This window comes from Geotrypetes seraphini, chromosome 5 (assembly GCF_902459505.1).
Source record: "Geotrypetes seraphini chromosome 5, aGeoSer1.1, whole genome shotgun sequence".
Classification (NCBI taxonomy): domain Eukaryota; kingdom Metazoa; phylum Chordata; class Amphibia; order Gymnophiona; family Dermophiidae; genus Geotrypetes; species Geotrypetes seraphini.
In genome coordinates, this window is record NC_047088.1 from 81,333,667 (window position 1) to 81,349,446 (window position 15,780).

General features: G+C 41.3%; 1 protein-coding gene across 1 annotated transcript; it reads left to right on the forward strand.

Annotated features, from left to right (window-relative positions):
• The first annotated feature begins 332 nt into the window (after positions 1–332).
• On the forward strand, positions 333–15,413 carry LEAP2 (liver enriched antimicrobial peptide 2). The gene is made up of 3 exons (XM_033944348.1): positions 333–471; positions 6,212–6,420; positions 14,565–15,413. The coding sequence occupies exons 1-3, from the start codon at positions 382–384 to the stop codon at positions 14,602–14,604; spliced, it is 339 nt and encodes a 112-aa protein (XP_033800239.1). The 5' UTR covers positions 333–381; the 3' UTR covers positions 14,605–15,413.
• Positions 15,414–15,780: the final 367 nt, after the last annotated feature.

Below are 15,780 nucleotides of genomic sequence, written 5' to 3' on the forward strand. Positions count from 1 at the left end.
GCACAGAATATAAAAAAAGATTCACCCTTGATTTGCTGACATAAAATCCAGGTAGGATAAGTTCACTGTATAAAGGTTCATTGAATTTACCCAGTTATTGGCAGGAACCTGTTTACTGGGGCTAAAGAACTGACCTTGGATGTCTAGGATTTCAAGGCAGAGGTGGAAAGTCTGATAGAAGACAGTGGGGGTGAGGTAATAGTTAAACAGGATAATGCTTTTCTCAAATATTTGAGCAGAATCTGTGACCTGTGACGCAGGAGGGAGCTGGCGTGGGCTGGAAGGAGGCAGGCACTATAAATTTGGGTTCAGTGTAATGCATGCTGGACAGCAGCTTACAAACTCTCACTACCTGCAGATAGCTGCATATGAAAAGAAGGCATGGCTTGCCTAAACTTCTATGCTGGGCAAAGAGTAGGCTTCAAAATAACTCTGGCTTTTTGCTTCTTCCTTCTCTTCTGCACCTCCCAGGTAAGATGCAGGTTCTTCCTTTAGTTGCACCTAACCTGCTCCTTCCAGTCACCAAGACTTTCTGATGAGTGAGAAAAGATCATTGGAATGCTTCCAACTGGATAGAGTTACTGAAAGCAGCAATACGAACAATTTTATCTTCTATTGTAATCAGGCTATTAACCTTTTCTTGATTTTTATTTAATTCCTCACAAAGAATGGGTTTGAAATCGCTTATATCCTTTTCTACTTATCCATCCCACCATATCCAGTATAATCAAAGTGCTGCAGGACTGTTTGTCATCAGAAAAGTGTGCAAGTTACACCCCAGCTCCCGCAATGTACTGTGCGAACATGGGTTTAAATAATTTGAAAGAATGAACAAATCTTGGGGTGCATATATTAAAGTGCTCAATACAGACCCTGACAGTATTGCATCTCAATTGTTTTCAAAATCAGAGTTTGCCTTGACAGTTCACAAACATTCAAAATGTCTGTGTCAGAATTGTTTTCTGGGAAAGAGGATTATTCACATACGCACTAAAAAAAATATAGAAATTTCAGTAGCAATCCCCATGCCTAAATAAAAACCTTGCTATAGAAAGGTAGAAACAGAATCACAATACAGATGGGTTGCTTTATTATTGAGAAATGGGAATCCCTCTTTCTTCTTGTTCAATACGGCACCCACATTCCTAGAGCGCTGGCAATATGCGAATCCTATTGCGCATTGCAGGAATTTTTGTTGTCATAACCCCACTTTGATATTGGATGTAGAAACATGTAAATATGTGTTTTCTAGACAATTTGAGGGAGGCCTTTGAGAGTATAAAAAAGAGTGTTTATCAGTATTTTTGCATAACAGGTACTATTTCCCCCTGCTCCAATGAGCTGCAATAAGGATTTCCTGATGACTTTTTCCAGTGGAATTAAGAATGTAAATTTGTGTCACTTAGGTGTGGTCAGCACAGAAAAGGCCTATAACTGAGTGGAGAATATGAGACATGCCAGTGGATGGGCAAAAGACTACTAGAGCAAGTGGTCTTTTGGGGGGCGTTTATCTAATAAAGGGGCAATTCTACAACTGGGTACCTCCATTTAAATGCCTTGAGGGCACAGGGCAGGAGCTATTAAAAACTCATTTTTTTCACATTAAGATTTAGCATCTCCCTTTGAGGATGGTGGTCCTGTGTGTCACAGACAGTGTATACCAGTTCTTCTGATGTACTTGTCTACTCTCTTTAACTATTCCTCGTTATGAATGAGGGGAAGGGAATGGAACTTACAAACTGCCTTTTTTGTGGCTTTATACTCAAAGCAGTTTACATCTAGACAGGTACTTATTTTGTACCTGGGGCAATGGAGGATTAAGTGACTTGCCCAGAGTCACAAGGAGCCGTGCTGAGATTTGAACTCACAACCTCTGAGTGCAGAGGCAGTCGCTCTACCACTAGGCAACTCTTTACCTTGCTACCTTATTTATGGAGATCCTTTCTCTGAGTTCATTTTGTATCATGCATCGCTTTGATCTGTATCGTCAGCAATGGCAGTATATAAAGCCCAAAGAAACATAAACATGAAAAACTTAAAACATATTAAACTTAAAACATATTAAAATATATCTGACCACTCAGGTGCCATAATAGAATACTATCCTGTTTCCCCGAAAATAATACCTATCCCAAAAATAAGCCCTAGCATGATTTTTAAAGATGCTCCTAATATAAGCCCTATCCTAAAAATAAGCCCTAGTTAAGATCGACCCCTGAAGTGCCCCCCCACCCTCCCCCCGAATGTCCCCAATACTCTCTGACTCCATCCCTGAGACTAGTGCTGCCTGATTTGCTGAAAAAATCAGAATCATCGATTCAGCAACCCACACCATTGTTGCTTTAGGAGGCCTTGGAGCAGAGGTTTGTCAGACTCACAGTGGGGTTCTGCTGCACAAGGGGATGGGTAAGAGGAGAGGAATGATGCTGCACATGGGGGGGGGAGGAAAGAGGAAGAATTGGGGTAGAGGAGAGGAAGGGAGAAATGATTGTTGTACATGAAAAAAATAAGACATACCCAAAATTAAGTCCTAGTGTGTGGTTTTTTTTTAACCTAAAATTAATATAAGACACTGTCTTATCTTTGGGGAAACACAGTAGTGTAACCTGGTATCGGCACACCTAATGTTTAGGTGTCCGCAGTTACACCAGCCATAGAGCTGACAAAGATATGGGTGACAAAATACAGCAGGGCATGTGAGTTGTGCATGTAAGTGGGAGCCCCCACCCATATGGGTGTACCCCTTTCAAATTAAGCAGGCATTTGCAGGATAGTGTTCAGGCTCCCCCAATGGTACTTTTGCAGGTATGTTTATTAAAACTCTTAATATATTGCTTAGGCTACAAATGAGATCACAATATAAGCATAAATAATGAAAAGAACTCCATTAAAAATAGAAAAGACAAAAAGAGAAAGAAAGAAAGAAAAAAATAATAATTATATATATAAATAAATAAATAAATATATATATATATATATATATATACTTACATAATCAATATAACTACTTTACAATGCAAATTATGACAACGGATTTCAGTTTGCTGAACAAAGGAAAGCTAGTCAAAAATAATGGGCCTTTAGATATTAGATATCTGTTAAAATTTGTTATGGATTCTTCTTTCCTCTGCTCCAGTGATAAACTGTTCCATAAAACTGGAACCAAATTTAAAAAATGCTCCATTCTGAGTTAATGACGAGCCTTAGAAATATGGGGTGAAACTACTCAATTGTCATCCAATGATCTTAATAATTGATGGGGAGCATAAAATAACACTAAGGTTGAAGGATATGGAGGTTGTAGTAAAAAAAAAAAAAAAGCTTTATGAGCTAGCATCAGAATCTTAATGATATTTTAAATATAAAGGAGTTACATGATCCCTAATATGTAAATTATCTAGTAGCCAAATATCCGCATTCTGTAAAATTTGCAAATGTTTTAAATGTACACATACACCCACAATTTCCAGTATTCTAAACATTTACACAGACAAGGGGGGCCTAAATACAGGCTCCTAAATGCGGCTGTCTCTGGGAAAAGGTGATTAAAGCAAATCAATCCAATTCATTCCCACCCAAGACAATATATTGCACTACAAAACTCTAAAGGTGTAAGTCAGATTCATTACAGCAGGGGGCGGTGACAAAAAGCTTCAGGGCACAGCTCAGAACTCTTGCTCTCAGAAGCTCAAAAAGTGCCTCCTCATAAGCATAAAACCCCTTCTAACAATTTCTTAATTTCTCATAATGAACAGTCAAGCTTAAATTTTTCAATGTGTAATAATTTTGAAAACATTTTGTTTGAAAATTCAATACTTACCTGTGCAAATGCATGTAATTATAATCATGATTTAAATCCAGTTGCCAAAGTCCCACTGCTGACAATGGCCAGCGTTTCGCCTGTTCAAGTTGCTTCAAGGCTGGGGGATCGGGCGTGGCTGGATTTTTCATGTCACGTGTCCATAAGCGGTTTGTAAAAGTTACGTGTTTGAATTCCTGCAACTTTTTTTTTGTTTGTTTTTAGTTTTTCACATAAAAGGGTAGGGTTTGGACTGTTATATTACAAATTGTTTGCTCTAACCGAATTCATTAAAACTTCATGGTTTTGTTTCTGGCGACTTTAGTCACCGTTCCCCAAAGAGGGTCACATAGGGCTCCTTTTACAAAGGTGTGCTAGCGTTTTTTAGCGCACGCACCGGATTAACGCGCGCTACCTGAAAAACTACCGCCTGCTCAAGAGGAGGCGGTAGCGGCTAGCGCGCGCGCTGTTCCGCGCGTTAAGGCCCTAACGCACCTTTGTAAAAGGAGCCCATAGTATAGAACTTCCCTTCACATATTTTATGTTAGTTTATTTTTGCATTAGGGCATTGTATTGGTGCTTATCAGTTAAAATATAAAGCCTTAAATGTAATATACTGATAAGACTGTTACCTACAACTTTTGAAAAAGATTAAGGGCTCCTTTTACTAAGGTACGCTAGGGCTTTAACGCGCAGAATAATGCACGCTACATTGCCACGCGCACTAGACCTTAACGCCAGCATTGAGCTGGCGTTAGTTCTAGAAGCGTAGCGCGTGGTGATTTTCTGCGGGCGCTAAAAACGTTAGCGCACCTTAGTTAAAGGTGCCCAAAGTGCTGGAAATATTATTGTGTTTTTGAAAACCAAAGTAATAATAACTGTATGAAGGAAAGAGAATGAAATGCTTCTATCTTCTGATTTTTTTTAAGGTTTTTGCTATTTTATATAGAGGTCAATGTTGTGTGTGGTTTAAGCGGTAGGGGAGGCTGCTGCCTGCTTAAACCAGAGAGTGTGGCTCAGTGGTTAAAGCTACAGCCTCAGCACCCTGAGGTTGTGGGTTCAAACCCATGCTGCTCTTTGTGACCCTGGGCAAGTCACTTAATCCCCCCATTGCCCCAGGTACATTAGATAGATTGTGAGCCCACCAGGACAGACAGGGGAAAATGCTTGAGTACCTGAATAAATTCATGTAAACCGTTCTGAGCTCCTCTGGGAGAACACTACAGAAAAATTAAATAAATAAAATGCTGAGCAGGCTGGCTGCCAGTATCCAGTGCTGCTAATTATTAGCTCTGACTGCCGTGACACTGTCTGGTTAGTGCTGTGGTTGTCCATGGGTAAAGGTAGGACTCAGGGAGTGAACTTTGATGGCTGCTTCAGTGGTTGGGAAGTAAGGCCAATGTTGAGCAAACTTCCACTATCTGGGTTCCATAAATGGCAAGAAACAGAACAGGATCGAGGCTGGAGTGGTCTTCAATGGCAACTCCAGTAGTTAGAAAGTTGAACCAGTGCCAGGCGTTGTGAAGGTGAGAGGTGCCCAGGGAACTGGCACCCCTCCCTGCCCTCTTCTCCACCTCCCATCCCACCCTCGTCCACTCCTTCCCTGCTTCCTCCTGCCTCATGCCTGTGCCCCTCCCCCCATACCTCTTTAATGTTCGCATTGCAAGCAGCAACCCCAACCTGCCACTCACACAAGCATCAGCTCTTCCGCTGATGTCACTTCCTAGATAGAGCTAGCTTCCGAGCTATGAATCTCGCCATTTCTGATGACTGTGATGCAGCACACCTCTGTGAGAATCTCCTGCTGTCACCATATCTCTGTAGTCGTTTTACCAAGGGGTTTGTCAGCGGAAATTCTCCCAAGGAAAGGAAACCAGGTCAATAAAATTTGACTAAAGCGGGTGACAGATAGATTTTTGGTTAAACTCCTTAGTTAGGTGCGACAGAAACTTGAGAGAAGATAATGGCCAAATGGCCCGTCCAGAATGCCCAGTCACAGCATTAGGGTTACCATATTTGTACAGGTCTCCCTCCATATTCATGGGTTCAGCACTTGTGACTTTGATTATTTGCAGTTTTCATCTCGTTGACTCCACTCTCCAGTGACATCATCCTGGGGTGCCCAGAGAAAAGTTCAGTGCTTTTTGTTCAGCGTGGTCAGGTAAACACCAGCAGTAGAGAAGTGTGTGTTTTGCTGGGGTGCTGAGAGAAAAGTATAAGTTAAAAAGAGGATGTGCAGCCCTGCCCCCCCCCCCCCCAAACCTCATCTCCTCTGCTCCCCTGAGCTTGGGGCCATATCTGAAGCCTAAGTTTGGGCATCATTTATTGAAAATCCATCTCCCTGTTTGTATGGACCACTAGTTTCTTATTTTGCTTTAATGATCTTCATTTCTTTCTTTTCTCTTCCTACAGATATGCTCGAGCCCCATTTCCACAGGCAGGCTGTTGTCTAGGACCAAATCTGAGAGAGGAGCGTCTGTGTTGAGACCCAGGATCGTAGAGGAAGGACTTCCGTCACACCACCGTTTCATCAGGATGACACCATTCTGGAGGATGGTTGGCAGCAAACCCCTGGGGGCTTACTGTGTCCAGGATTTAGAGTGCACCACCAGAATCTGCAGGTATAGCTGGACAGGATGCACTGCAGAGGCCATGGGGTAATAGCAGTCTTGAAGGAAGTTCTGAGCCCTACCATCTTATTCCCCATCACTTACCAAGTTTCATTCATTTTAATATACCGACCATCAACATGCATCTAGCCGGTTTACAATACTAAAAAAATGAAAGGTTAAAATAATTATTATAGGTGGGGGAAAGAGTGAACATTAAAAAGACAAGTTACATATACAGACATGAACTTGAGGGTAAAAAGGGGAAGGGGGAGTCGATAATTACATCATTAAAAACAAAATTTTTAAAAAAGGGACAGGGGATATGACATCAGGAGAGGGGGTCGCTTCTTAAAAGCGGTTGATGTTAAATTTTGCTAGCTGTTGAAGAGGAAGTATTTAAAGGCTATGGTATGTGTCTTGAAATAAGAATGTTTTTAGTTTAATCTTGAATTTGTCGAGAGAATTTTCAAGGCGGAGTTGAGGTGGCATGGCGTTCCATAAAGTTGGAGCAACAACGGAAAAGTTAGTTTTTCTAGTGTAGTAGAATTCTTTGATGGAAGGGATGGTCAATAAATTCTGATCAGCTGATCTGAGGGTCCGAGAAGGGCAAAGAGGGATGATGGGTTTATCAAGAAAAGATGAGAGACAAAAGTTTGATTTTGAAGACCAGCATTAAGGTTTTATAAGTGATACGGTGAGTAATGGGTAGCCAGTGGGCTTCTTTCAGAAGAGGAGTAACATGATCATCCCAGGCCTTAGCTACCTAGGCCCTCCCCTTTCCTTTCCTCTCGTTTCAATCCTTGTAGTTCAATTATTAATTTTTTATTCCAGCTATTGCTACCAATTTCAAAATAAAATCCATAACAAATCAAAACAAATGTACATATCTGTATATATAAACAACTTAAAACTACAGATATTACATTAAAACCTGCCAGCACTATTCTTTCCAACCCTACTGAAAAAAATATTTCCCTCCCTCAAAAATGACCTTTCTCCACTGTATATCTAAATGAAAAAAACATGATTCCACCTTCTTCCTGAGCTGCACATAACCTACTTCTTCCTCAAAGGAGCACAGTCTTCAACTGGGTTAGTTTTGTGCATTTAGAAATAATGTGGAAAAAAAAAAAGGGGTTCACACACTTTCTACAAAATCAATTAACAGATATAATGTGCAGGGGCCACCTATACAGTGAAAATTTACTCAAAGCAGCCTCATAGACTCAACAAGCATAAATGGCAGCCTTAGCTGTCTAAACAAACTAGGCTATACTAGAGCACAGAATCATTTCATTGGCTGAATATGGCTGCTGAGCCTGTTGAGAGATGCGAGGTTTGCTCTCTGTTTGTGTTTGTCTCCTGTGATGAAAGAAGCCAGAGGAGGTGCTGCTGCACTTGAAAAAGAATTTCCAGTGTGATAAAAGTCCACCACATGTGTTGGATTCTGTATAAATGTCTGTGACCTGGACTGTCCTCAGCTACATGCAGTTTTGTTTTGCATTCCCCCCCCCCCTCTTTTTCTTCTATTTTTGAGACCTCCTTCCTCTACCAGTCCTGCTCTGCTGTTGGAGTACCCTGGTGACATATTTTTCAAAGTGCTCTTTATTTTTTTGGAGGGGTGGGGGGATATTCAACCAATGATATGATTCTGTGCTCTAGTATAGCATACACTTCTCCCTCCGTATTCACGGTTTTAGCATTTGTGGTTTCAATTATTCACAGTTTTTAGCTTGCTGGTTCCTCCCCCCCAATTATGTCAGCTTGCATAGAGAAATCACTGATTCTATGCATTTACAGAGAAAATCACTGCTTCCCAGCACTTTCTTCACCATGTTTTGCCTCTCCTTCAGGAATTGGCCAAATCTCCCACCATATTATAATAATAATAATAATAATAACTTTATTTTTGTATACCGCCATACCCCGAAGAGTTCTTGGTGGTTCACATTAGTTAGACAAAGATTACAAGTGGTTACATATCAAATTGAACAAGTGGTTACAAGTGGTAACATATCTAAACTAAACTAAACTAAACCTTAGGTTTGTATACCGCACCATCTCCGCATGCGCAGAGCTCGGCACGGTTTACAGAGGTTGAGAGGAAAGGAACTACAAAGAAAGGGTATAGGAGAGGGACTGAGAAGATAGAGAGGGGCAGGGTACTAGAGAACGGGAGGTGATTAGATTTTTGAGAAGAGCCAAGTTTTCAAGCGTTTACGGAAGGACTGGAAGGAGCTAGAATTTCTGAGCGGGGATGAGAGGTTGTTCCAGAGTTCCGTGGTTCTAAAGGGGAGGGATGTTCCAAGTTTTCCTGCGCGGGATATACCTTTTATAGATGGGAAAGATAGTTTCAGTTTTTGGGAGGGTCTAGAAGAGAGCGGGTTTGAGGAATTCCAGAAGAGTGGGATAACGGGAGGAAGTGCGCCATGTAGAATCTTGAAGGCTAAGCAGGCACATTTATAGAGGACTCTGGAGTGTACTGGGAGCCAGTGGAGCTTGGAGAGGAGTGGGGAAACGTGATAAAACTTGCCTTTTGTGAAAATAAGCTTGGCCGCGGCGTTCTGAATTAGCTGAAGTCTAAGGAGGTTTTTCTTAGTTAGGCTTATATAGATGGAGTTGCAGTAGTCTAGTCTAGAGAGGATGGTGGATTGAACGAGGATGGCGAAATGAGAATGATGAAAGCAAGATCTTACTTTCCTCAACATATGGAGGCTGAAGAAGCATTTTTTTACCAGGGAGTTGAGGTGATCGTTGAAGGAGAGAGAGGAGTCTAAGATGATGCCTAGGACTTTGCTTGAAAACTCAAGCTGAAGAGTGGGGCCGGAAGGTAGAGGGATGGAGGTGGGTAAATGATCTGAAATTGGGCCGAGCCAAAGTAGTTTGGTTTTGGACTCATTCAGTTTCATTTGTACAGATTGGGCCCAGGATTGGAGGTTCGTAATACATGTGGAGATGTTCTCGGCGAGGTTCGAGAGGTTCGCGTCGGTTTCGAGGAGGATGAGGATGTCGTCAGCATAGGAGTAGAGAGTTTCTAGGGGGGATAGATGAAGGAGTTTCAGAGAGGACATGTAGATGTTGAAAAGGATAGGGGAGAGGGGTGAGCCTTGCGGGACTCCACATTTCGGCTTCCAGGCGGGGGATGAGGAACCGTTTGTGTTAACGGTGTAGGAGCGGAAGCGTAGGAATTTCGAGAACCAGTCAAGGACTGTGGAGCTTATGCCTATTTCAGAGAGTTGGAAGATTAGGATGTCGTGGTGAACGACGTCGAAGGCTGCGGAGAGGTCGAATTGAAGAAGGACAGCGAATTTGTTGCGAGAATGGAGTTGTTGTACCTTAGAGATTAGTGAGGCCAGGAGGGATTCGGTGCTGAAGTTGGGTCTGAAGCCGAATTGGTGGGGTAGGAGGATAGAGAAACGTTCTAGGTAGGATGAGAGTTGGGTGGATATGATGGATTCTAATAGCTTGGTTAGGAGAGGGATATTTGCTATAGGACGGTAGTTAGATGGAATGGTGGGATCAAGGTCGGCCTTTTTCAGTAGAGGGGACAATGAAATGTGTCCCATGTCGGGGGAGAAAAGGCCCGATGTTAGGGCAGAGTTTATAAGGTCGGTGAGGGAAGCGATGGCCTGTGTAGGGATATTCTCGAATAGATAGGAGGGGAAAGGATCCAAAATGCACTTGCAAGTTTTTAGTTTGAGGCAGAGTTTGGAGACTTGCGGTTCAGAGACAAGCTCGAAGGTGGTCCAGGATCTGTCGGCAGGAATGGGGGTGGATACAGGTAAGGTAGGGTTGAGATCAATAGAGGTCAGGGAATTGTAGGAGACTGTGGGAGGGAAGGAGCATCTTAGAGTGGTAACCTTTTCATTAAAGAATTTTGCAAGGGCATCGGCTGATAGAGATGGTGGAAGCGAAGGTGGGTCTTTTTTTGTAGTTAGGGAGCGCCAGATATTGAACAACGCACTGATCTGGTTGTTGGATCTAGAGATCTTGTCTCCGAAGAAGTTTTTCCTGGCTTTTTTTAATGTTGAATTGTAAAATTTAATATTAGCCCTCCAGGTCTGTCTATCAGAGGGGGATTTAGATTTTTTCCATTTGCGCTCCAAAGCGCGACATTTCTGTTTCAACTCTCTGTGAAGAGGTAGGTACCAGCGGGCCTTTCGGGGGTGGGAGATGGTTTTGGTGGTTAATGGAGCAAGGGAGTGGTAGGTGGACTCGGAGAGGGCGGTCCAGTTGTGCCAATGTGATTCGGGATCTGTAGGTCTAGGGTTGGAGGAGAGTTTGTTGAGGAGTTTGGACCAGAATAGGTTGCTCGAGGTTTTTTTGCGGAAGGTTATGGAATGAGAGGAGTGGGGTGGGGAGTCAAGATGTGACATGAAGACAGGGAGACAGGTAGTCCCTAAGAAGTGATCTGACCAGGGGACTTGTTCCCAGCGAGTGTCGTCGGTTGAGGTTTTGAAGGCAGTAAGATCCATGAAGGTGGTGAAGTCTAGGGTATGCCCTTTTTCGTGGGTTGGGGATGGGGTGGGTGAGGGAAAACCTAGAGAGGTAAGGAAGTTGTTGAATTCAGATGTGTCATTGTTATTTGTGTCGTCGAGGTGGAGATTGATATCACCAACAATCAGGAATCTTTGGAATTTAAGGAAGGCAATTGTTATGGTCTCATAGACAAGATTGGAAGATTTGGTCCAAGGGGTGGGTGGTCGGTATAGTATTAGGATGCCCAATGGGTGGGTGCGGAGTTCGTCAGTGACTGAGGCAAGCAAGTATTCTAGAGAAGCATGGGTGCCCGTCTCAAGGAGCTGGACGTCGAAGAAAGATTTGTAGAGGAGTGCCAGACCACCTCCTTTTCGGTTGGGTCTGGGGGAGAATAGGCCTTGATAGCCATGGGGGAGGAGTTCATTTTGTGTGAACAGGTCGTCTTTGGCGATCCAAGATTCTGTGATGCACAGGAATCCAGGGTCGAGCTCGTCTAGAAGGTCTTTCAAGATTTGGGTCTTATCAAATTGAACATAGCGTTGCAAACAGTAAGGAGGGAGTAGTTACAAGAGGTTACATATCAAAATGATCATAGGGTTACGAACAGCAAGGAGAGAAGTAGGGGGGAGAGGAGGGGGAGGGGAGAAGATCAGACGGGGGGGGGGCTATTAAAGGGGCATTAAGGGTCTTGGTTTCGAAATAGGTGAGTTTTGAGCAGTTTTCTAAAGTCGAGGTAGTTGTAGGCCTTGAGGGCCATTTGGGCTAGCCAAGGGTTTATTTTGGCGGCTTGGAAGGTGTAGGTTTTGTCGAGGAATTTTTTTGAGTGGCATAGTTTTAGGGAGGGAAAGGTGAAGAGTTGAATTATACGTGAGTTCTTGTAGTTGTGGTTGAGGGTGAAATGCGGTTTCACCATAATCACGATGGTTTTTAATAGAAAACAGCGAATAACATCTGAAAAAGTTATTTGCGGGTTTTCTGTATTTGCGGTTCTGTTAATCCCCTATCACAGCGAATACGGAGGGAGAAGTGTAGTTCGTTTAGACAGCTAAGGCTGTTGAGTCTATGAGGCTGCTTTGAGTAATATTTCAGTATATAAGTGGCCCTTGCAGCAGAGACAGGTACTGGTATTGCAACATTAATGTTTTCACACTACATCTGTTAATCGATTTAATTAGTTTTGTGCAAACCATGACAGTAGTGAGCCTCACTCTTAAGCCAGGGTAGGTGGAGTATGATCTGTATCTTTCAAATTTTTACTGCTAATGCTTGCCAGAGCCCTCAACTCTATGGAAGGTGTAGTGGAGGAGTAGCCTATGGTTTGAACATTGGCTGATAACCAGGGAAATCACTTTCAAATGCTGTTGCAATCCCTTGTGATCTTACACAAGCCACTTAACCCTCCATTACCTCAGGTATAGGGTTACCATATGGCTCCAGAAAAAGGAGGACGGATTGAGATATTTGGTTTTTAATTCCATTGACAGTAATGGAAGTAAGGATGACAGATTGAGGCTTTTAAAAAATTAATTAATTAATTTTCTATCCCATTTCCCCTAAAGAGCTCAGAACAGGTTACAGGTTAATATCTGGCTTTTCCTTCCTTTGAAAGCAATGGAGATAAAACCCAGATGTCTCAATCCATCCAACTTTTTCTGGAGCCATATGGCAACCCTACTCAGGTATAAACTTATTCTATAAGCCTTCCAGGGACAGGAAAATACCTAGTGTACCTGAATGTAAATTACCTCGAGATACTATTGAAAAATATGATCTAAATCCATATAAATACAATTCTATATATTTGGGCCACAATATCACCATCTTACTTCTAATAGATGTCAAATGTATCATTGTCAATTATGATAAACTTAAAAATCTCTGCTAAGTCAGCCAGAAGGGTCTAGATGGGTCATAGTTCAACCATGTGCTCCTCTGTGCATACATTTAAAAGAACCAGGGAGAGGGCCTTAAATTTAGACCTTATGTCCACTGCAGGCCACACCAAAATGGAAGATTGCAATCCCTAATTCCATAAATTACAAATTATCTACTCATGGGAATGAATAGTTGTTGCCAAGTTAGCTTTATTTAGATAAAACCAAATCTCAAGCTGTATTCTCATATCTGTCCAGTCTACAATAGTTTCTTGCATTCACCTTTATAGCCATATAAAAACAAAGGGCTAGATGCACTATAGATACTGACTCGATCGCCGTTGGCTGATTCTCTAGCCAATTCTCCAGCAGCGAAATAAGGACAATTAGTACAGAAAGCCAAAGAAACTGTGAATAATAAGATGCTTTAAGTATATTATGAAGCAGAAACCTGAGATGGAGTCAGCTGGGCCATTAGAAGGCCCATAGTTCAAAGGTTACTTAAGGAGAGCACGATCACAGCAGAAAAGCTAAATTAATTCTTTGTTTCATTTTTTACAGTGTAGGATTCTGGTAAACACTCATGCTAGAACAATTCTTTGTAGGTGATAATTCAGAGGAATTGAAATATATCCATATGAATTTGAAAGAGTTTAGACAAAACTAATAAATGAAATGCTAAAAAATCACCAGGACCTGATGGTATTCATCCTAAAGTACTAAGGGAACTTCAATAGAAAATTGCAGACTGGTAATCTGTAACTTATTATTTAAATTTAGTTTAGTGCCTGAGGATCAAAGGGTCAGGGTCATGACTTTGATATACCAACCAAAGCAGTTTACATATATTATATGCAGATACTTTCTCTATCCCCAGTTGACTAGAAGGTAGCCAGTGTAATGCTGATTTTCAAAATGCTTCACAGGGTCATCAAGACCAATGGCCTGACATTGTTTCTAGGTAAAATGGTAGAAGTTATTGTTAAAAACAAAATTACTGGTCATATGGACAAACATGATTTAATGGGGAAGAGCCAGTATGGATTTTGAAAAGGAGATCATGCTAAATTAGTTGATTAGAAGTCAGTGAGGTGATTGCTGCTGACAGATTTATGGATAAGTTATGTTTAGGTAGATTTTCAAGCAGTCTATATGAATAAATCAGATCATTGAATACATGGTCATAAACTCATCTCTATAAATTATGAGGTGTCACTGAAAAAGTCTTATTCCAACCAAGACGAGAATGATGTGGAGCCATGAAACTTAACAAGTTATTCCACACTTTTCTCGATACTTTTTGCTTCAATGAGGCAAATGCATCTAGCAAATGGACACTAGTATAGGGAAACCAAACCATTGTGATATCACCGGTGAGGTTGGCTCTTAGGCATTGGTGGAATGAGACATTATGAAATCACAATACGAGGAGCCACTGAAAAGTTCTCAGCCCAACCAAGAAGAGAATGATGGGGAGCCATAAAATGTACAAGTTATTCCACACTTTTCTTGACATCTTTCGTTTCAATGATATGAAATGAAATGAAAAATGGCAAGAAAAGTCTGGAATAACTTGTAAGTTTCATGGTTCCACATCATTCTCTTCTTGGTTGGGCTAAGAACTTTTCAGCGGCTCCTCGTATCTGTATATCATGATTCATGTTACTCCCTGCCTCTAACTACAGCATTACTTGATGTATTCATTTATAATAATTTTCATTGCACTGCTGTTATAAAGCCTTTTCTTGTCTTTATGTCTTATTAGTTGTAAATTTTCTTAATTTTATTTTTTTTCCACAGGAAAGGACACTGTGCTTATAATGTGCCATTTGAATCTTGAAGTATCAAAGCTGGAAGAATCTCTCAACATACAGTATATCAAAACAAAACAAATGACCAAAAAATATAAGCATTGCCAGAAATAAGGACAATATTGCCTTGCTTGTGTCTCCATGCATTGTTATTTCCCAAAGTCTGTAAATATTTGATCCTATTATATTATGACTTCTACACCTAACACAGAAGTGCTAGGTAGTTGCACAACTTGGAACATACAATGATAAGTGTGGGTTATTTTGTATAAAAAAAAATGCGACTGGGTTTATCAAAATGTCAGGAATATCTACTTTAGGGAATTCTGTTTATAATATCTTAGAATTCTTCCAATTTCTGCACAGTTTATATTGGCTGAAATAGCACAGTATGCACCACTGTCATTAATTTATTTATTATAGAATTAATGAAAATTTACCAAACTAAATATGTATTGCTCAAGGATGCAGAATTTGTGCTATTAGGAGAACCGTAAGATTACATCATAAGGCTGTTTCTTGCACTCTGCTAGCCTGAACCTCTCTCCCCCGGGTCATAGATTGCACTCCTGCCCACCATAATGTGGCTCTGTTAATGGGGTTGAGGACGGGGATGAGAGTGCAAGAGAATCCCTGAGAGTGAGTAGGGATAGTCACAGACCTTAACCCCACTACAATTAGCCTAAGCTGGTGAGTTTTCTAGTGTCAAATCTGTTAGCCATCAATAAAGAAAAAAAAATGAACAATGTTATTTATAGACTGCCTTTTCAATTTTAGTTCAAGGCAGCTTAAATCATTCTTTTCTGGTATGATAAAACATAAAGGACACAAGGAAAGAGACATGAATTTCTCTCCTCTTTTTGTATGAATGCAAAAGAAAGGATGAATAGCTTTAATTCCAGTGAATAGAGGGATGACTGCTAAACTAAAGGATCATTTACAGATCCCCCATGGGCCCTTCATTTGATGGCATAAGACGCTGAAGCTGAAAAAGACCCTACGATAAGAACATAAAATTTGCCATACTGGATCAGACCAAAGGTCCATCAAGTCCAGTATCTCGATGCCAAAAGTGGCCAGTCCAGGGCACAAGTATCTGATAGGATCCCAAAAGAGTCCCAGAAGCTATTTGATTTCCCTAAGGTCTGCCTTAATAATGGTTTATGAACTTTTCTTTCAGGATTTTGCCCAAACCATTTTTAAAA

What these genes read in the sequence shown, in the direction of transcription:
- LEAP2 (XM_033944348.1), top strand. Translation starts at nt 382, where the DNA reads ATGGCTTGCCTAAACTTCTATGCTGGGCAAAGAGTAGGCTTCAAAATA. An exon ending in TTCTCTTCTGCACCTCCCAG is followed by an intron (nt 472 to 6,211) that starts GTAAGATGCAGG and finishes CTCTTCCTACAG; the next exon opens with ATATGCTCGAGCCCCATTTC. An exon ending in TGCACCACCAGAATCTGCAG is followed by an intron (nt 6,421 to 14,564) that starts GTATAGCTGGAC and finishes TTTTTTCCACAG; the next exon opens with GAAAGGACACTGTGCTTATA.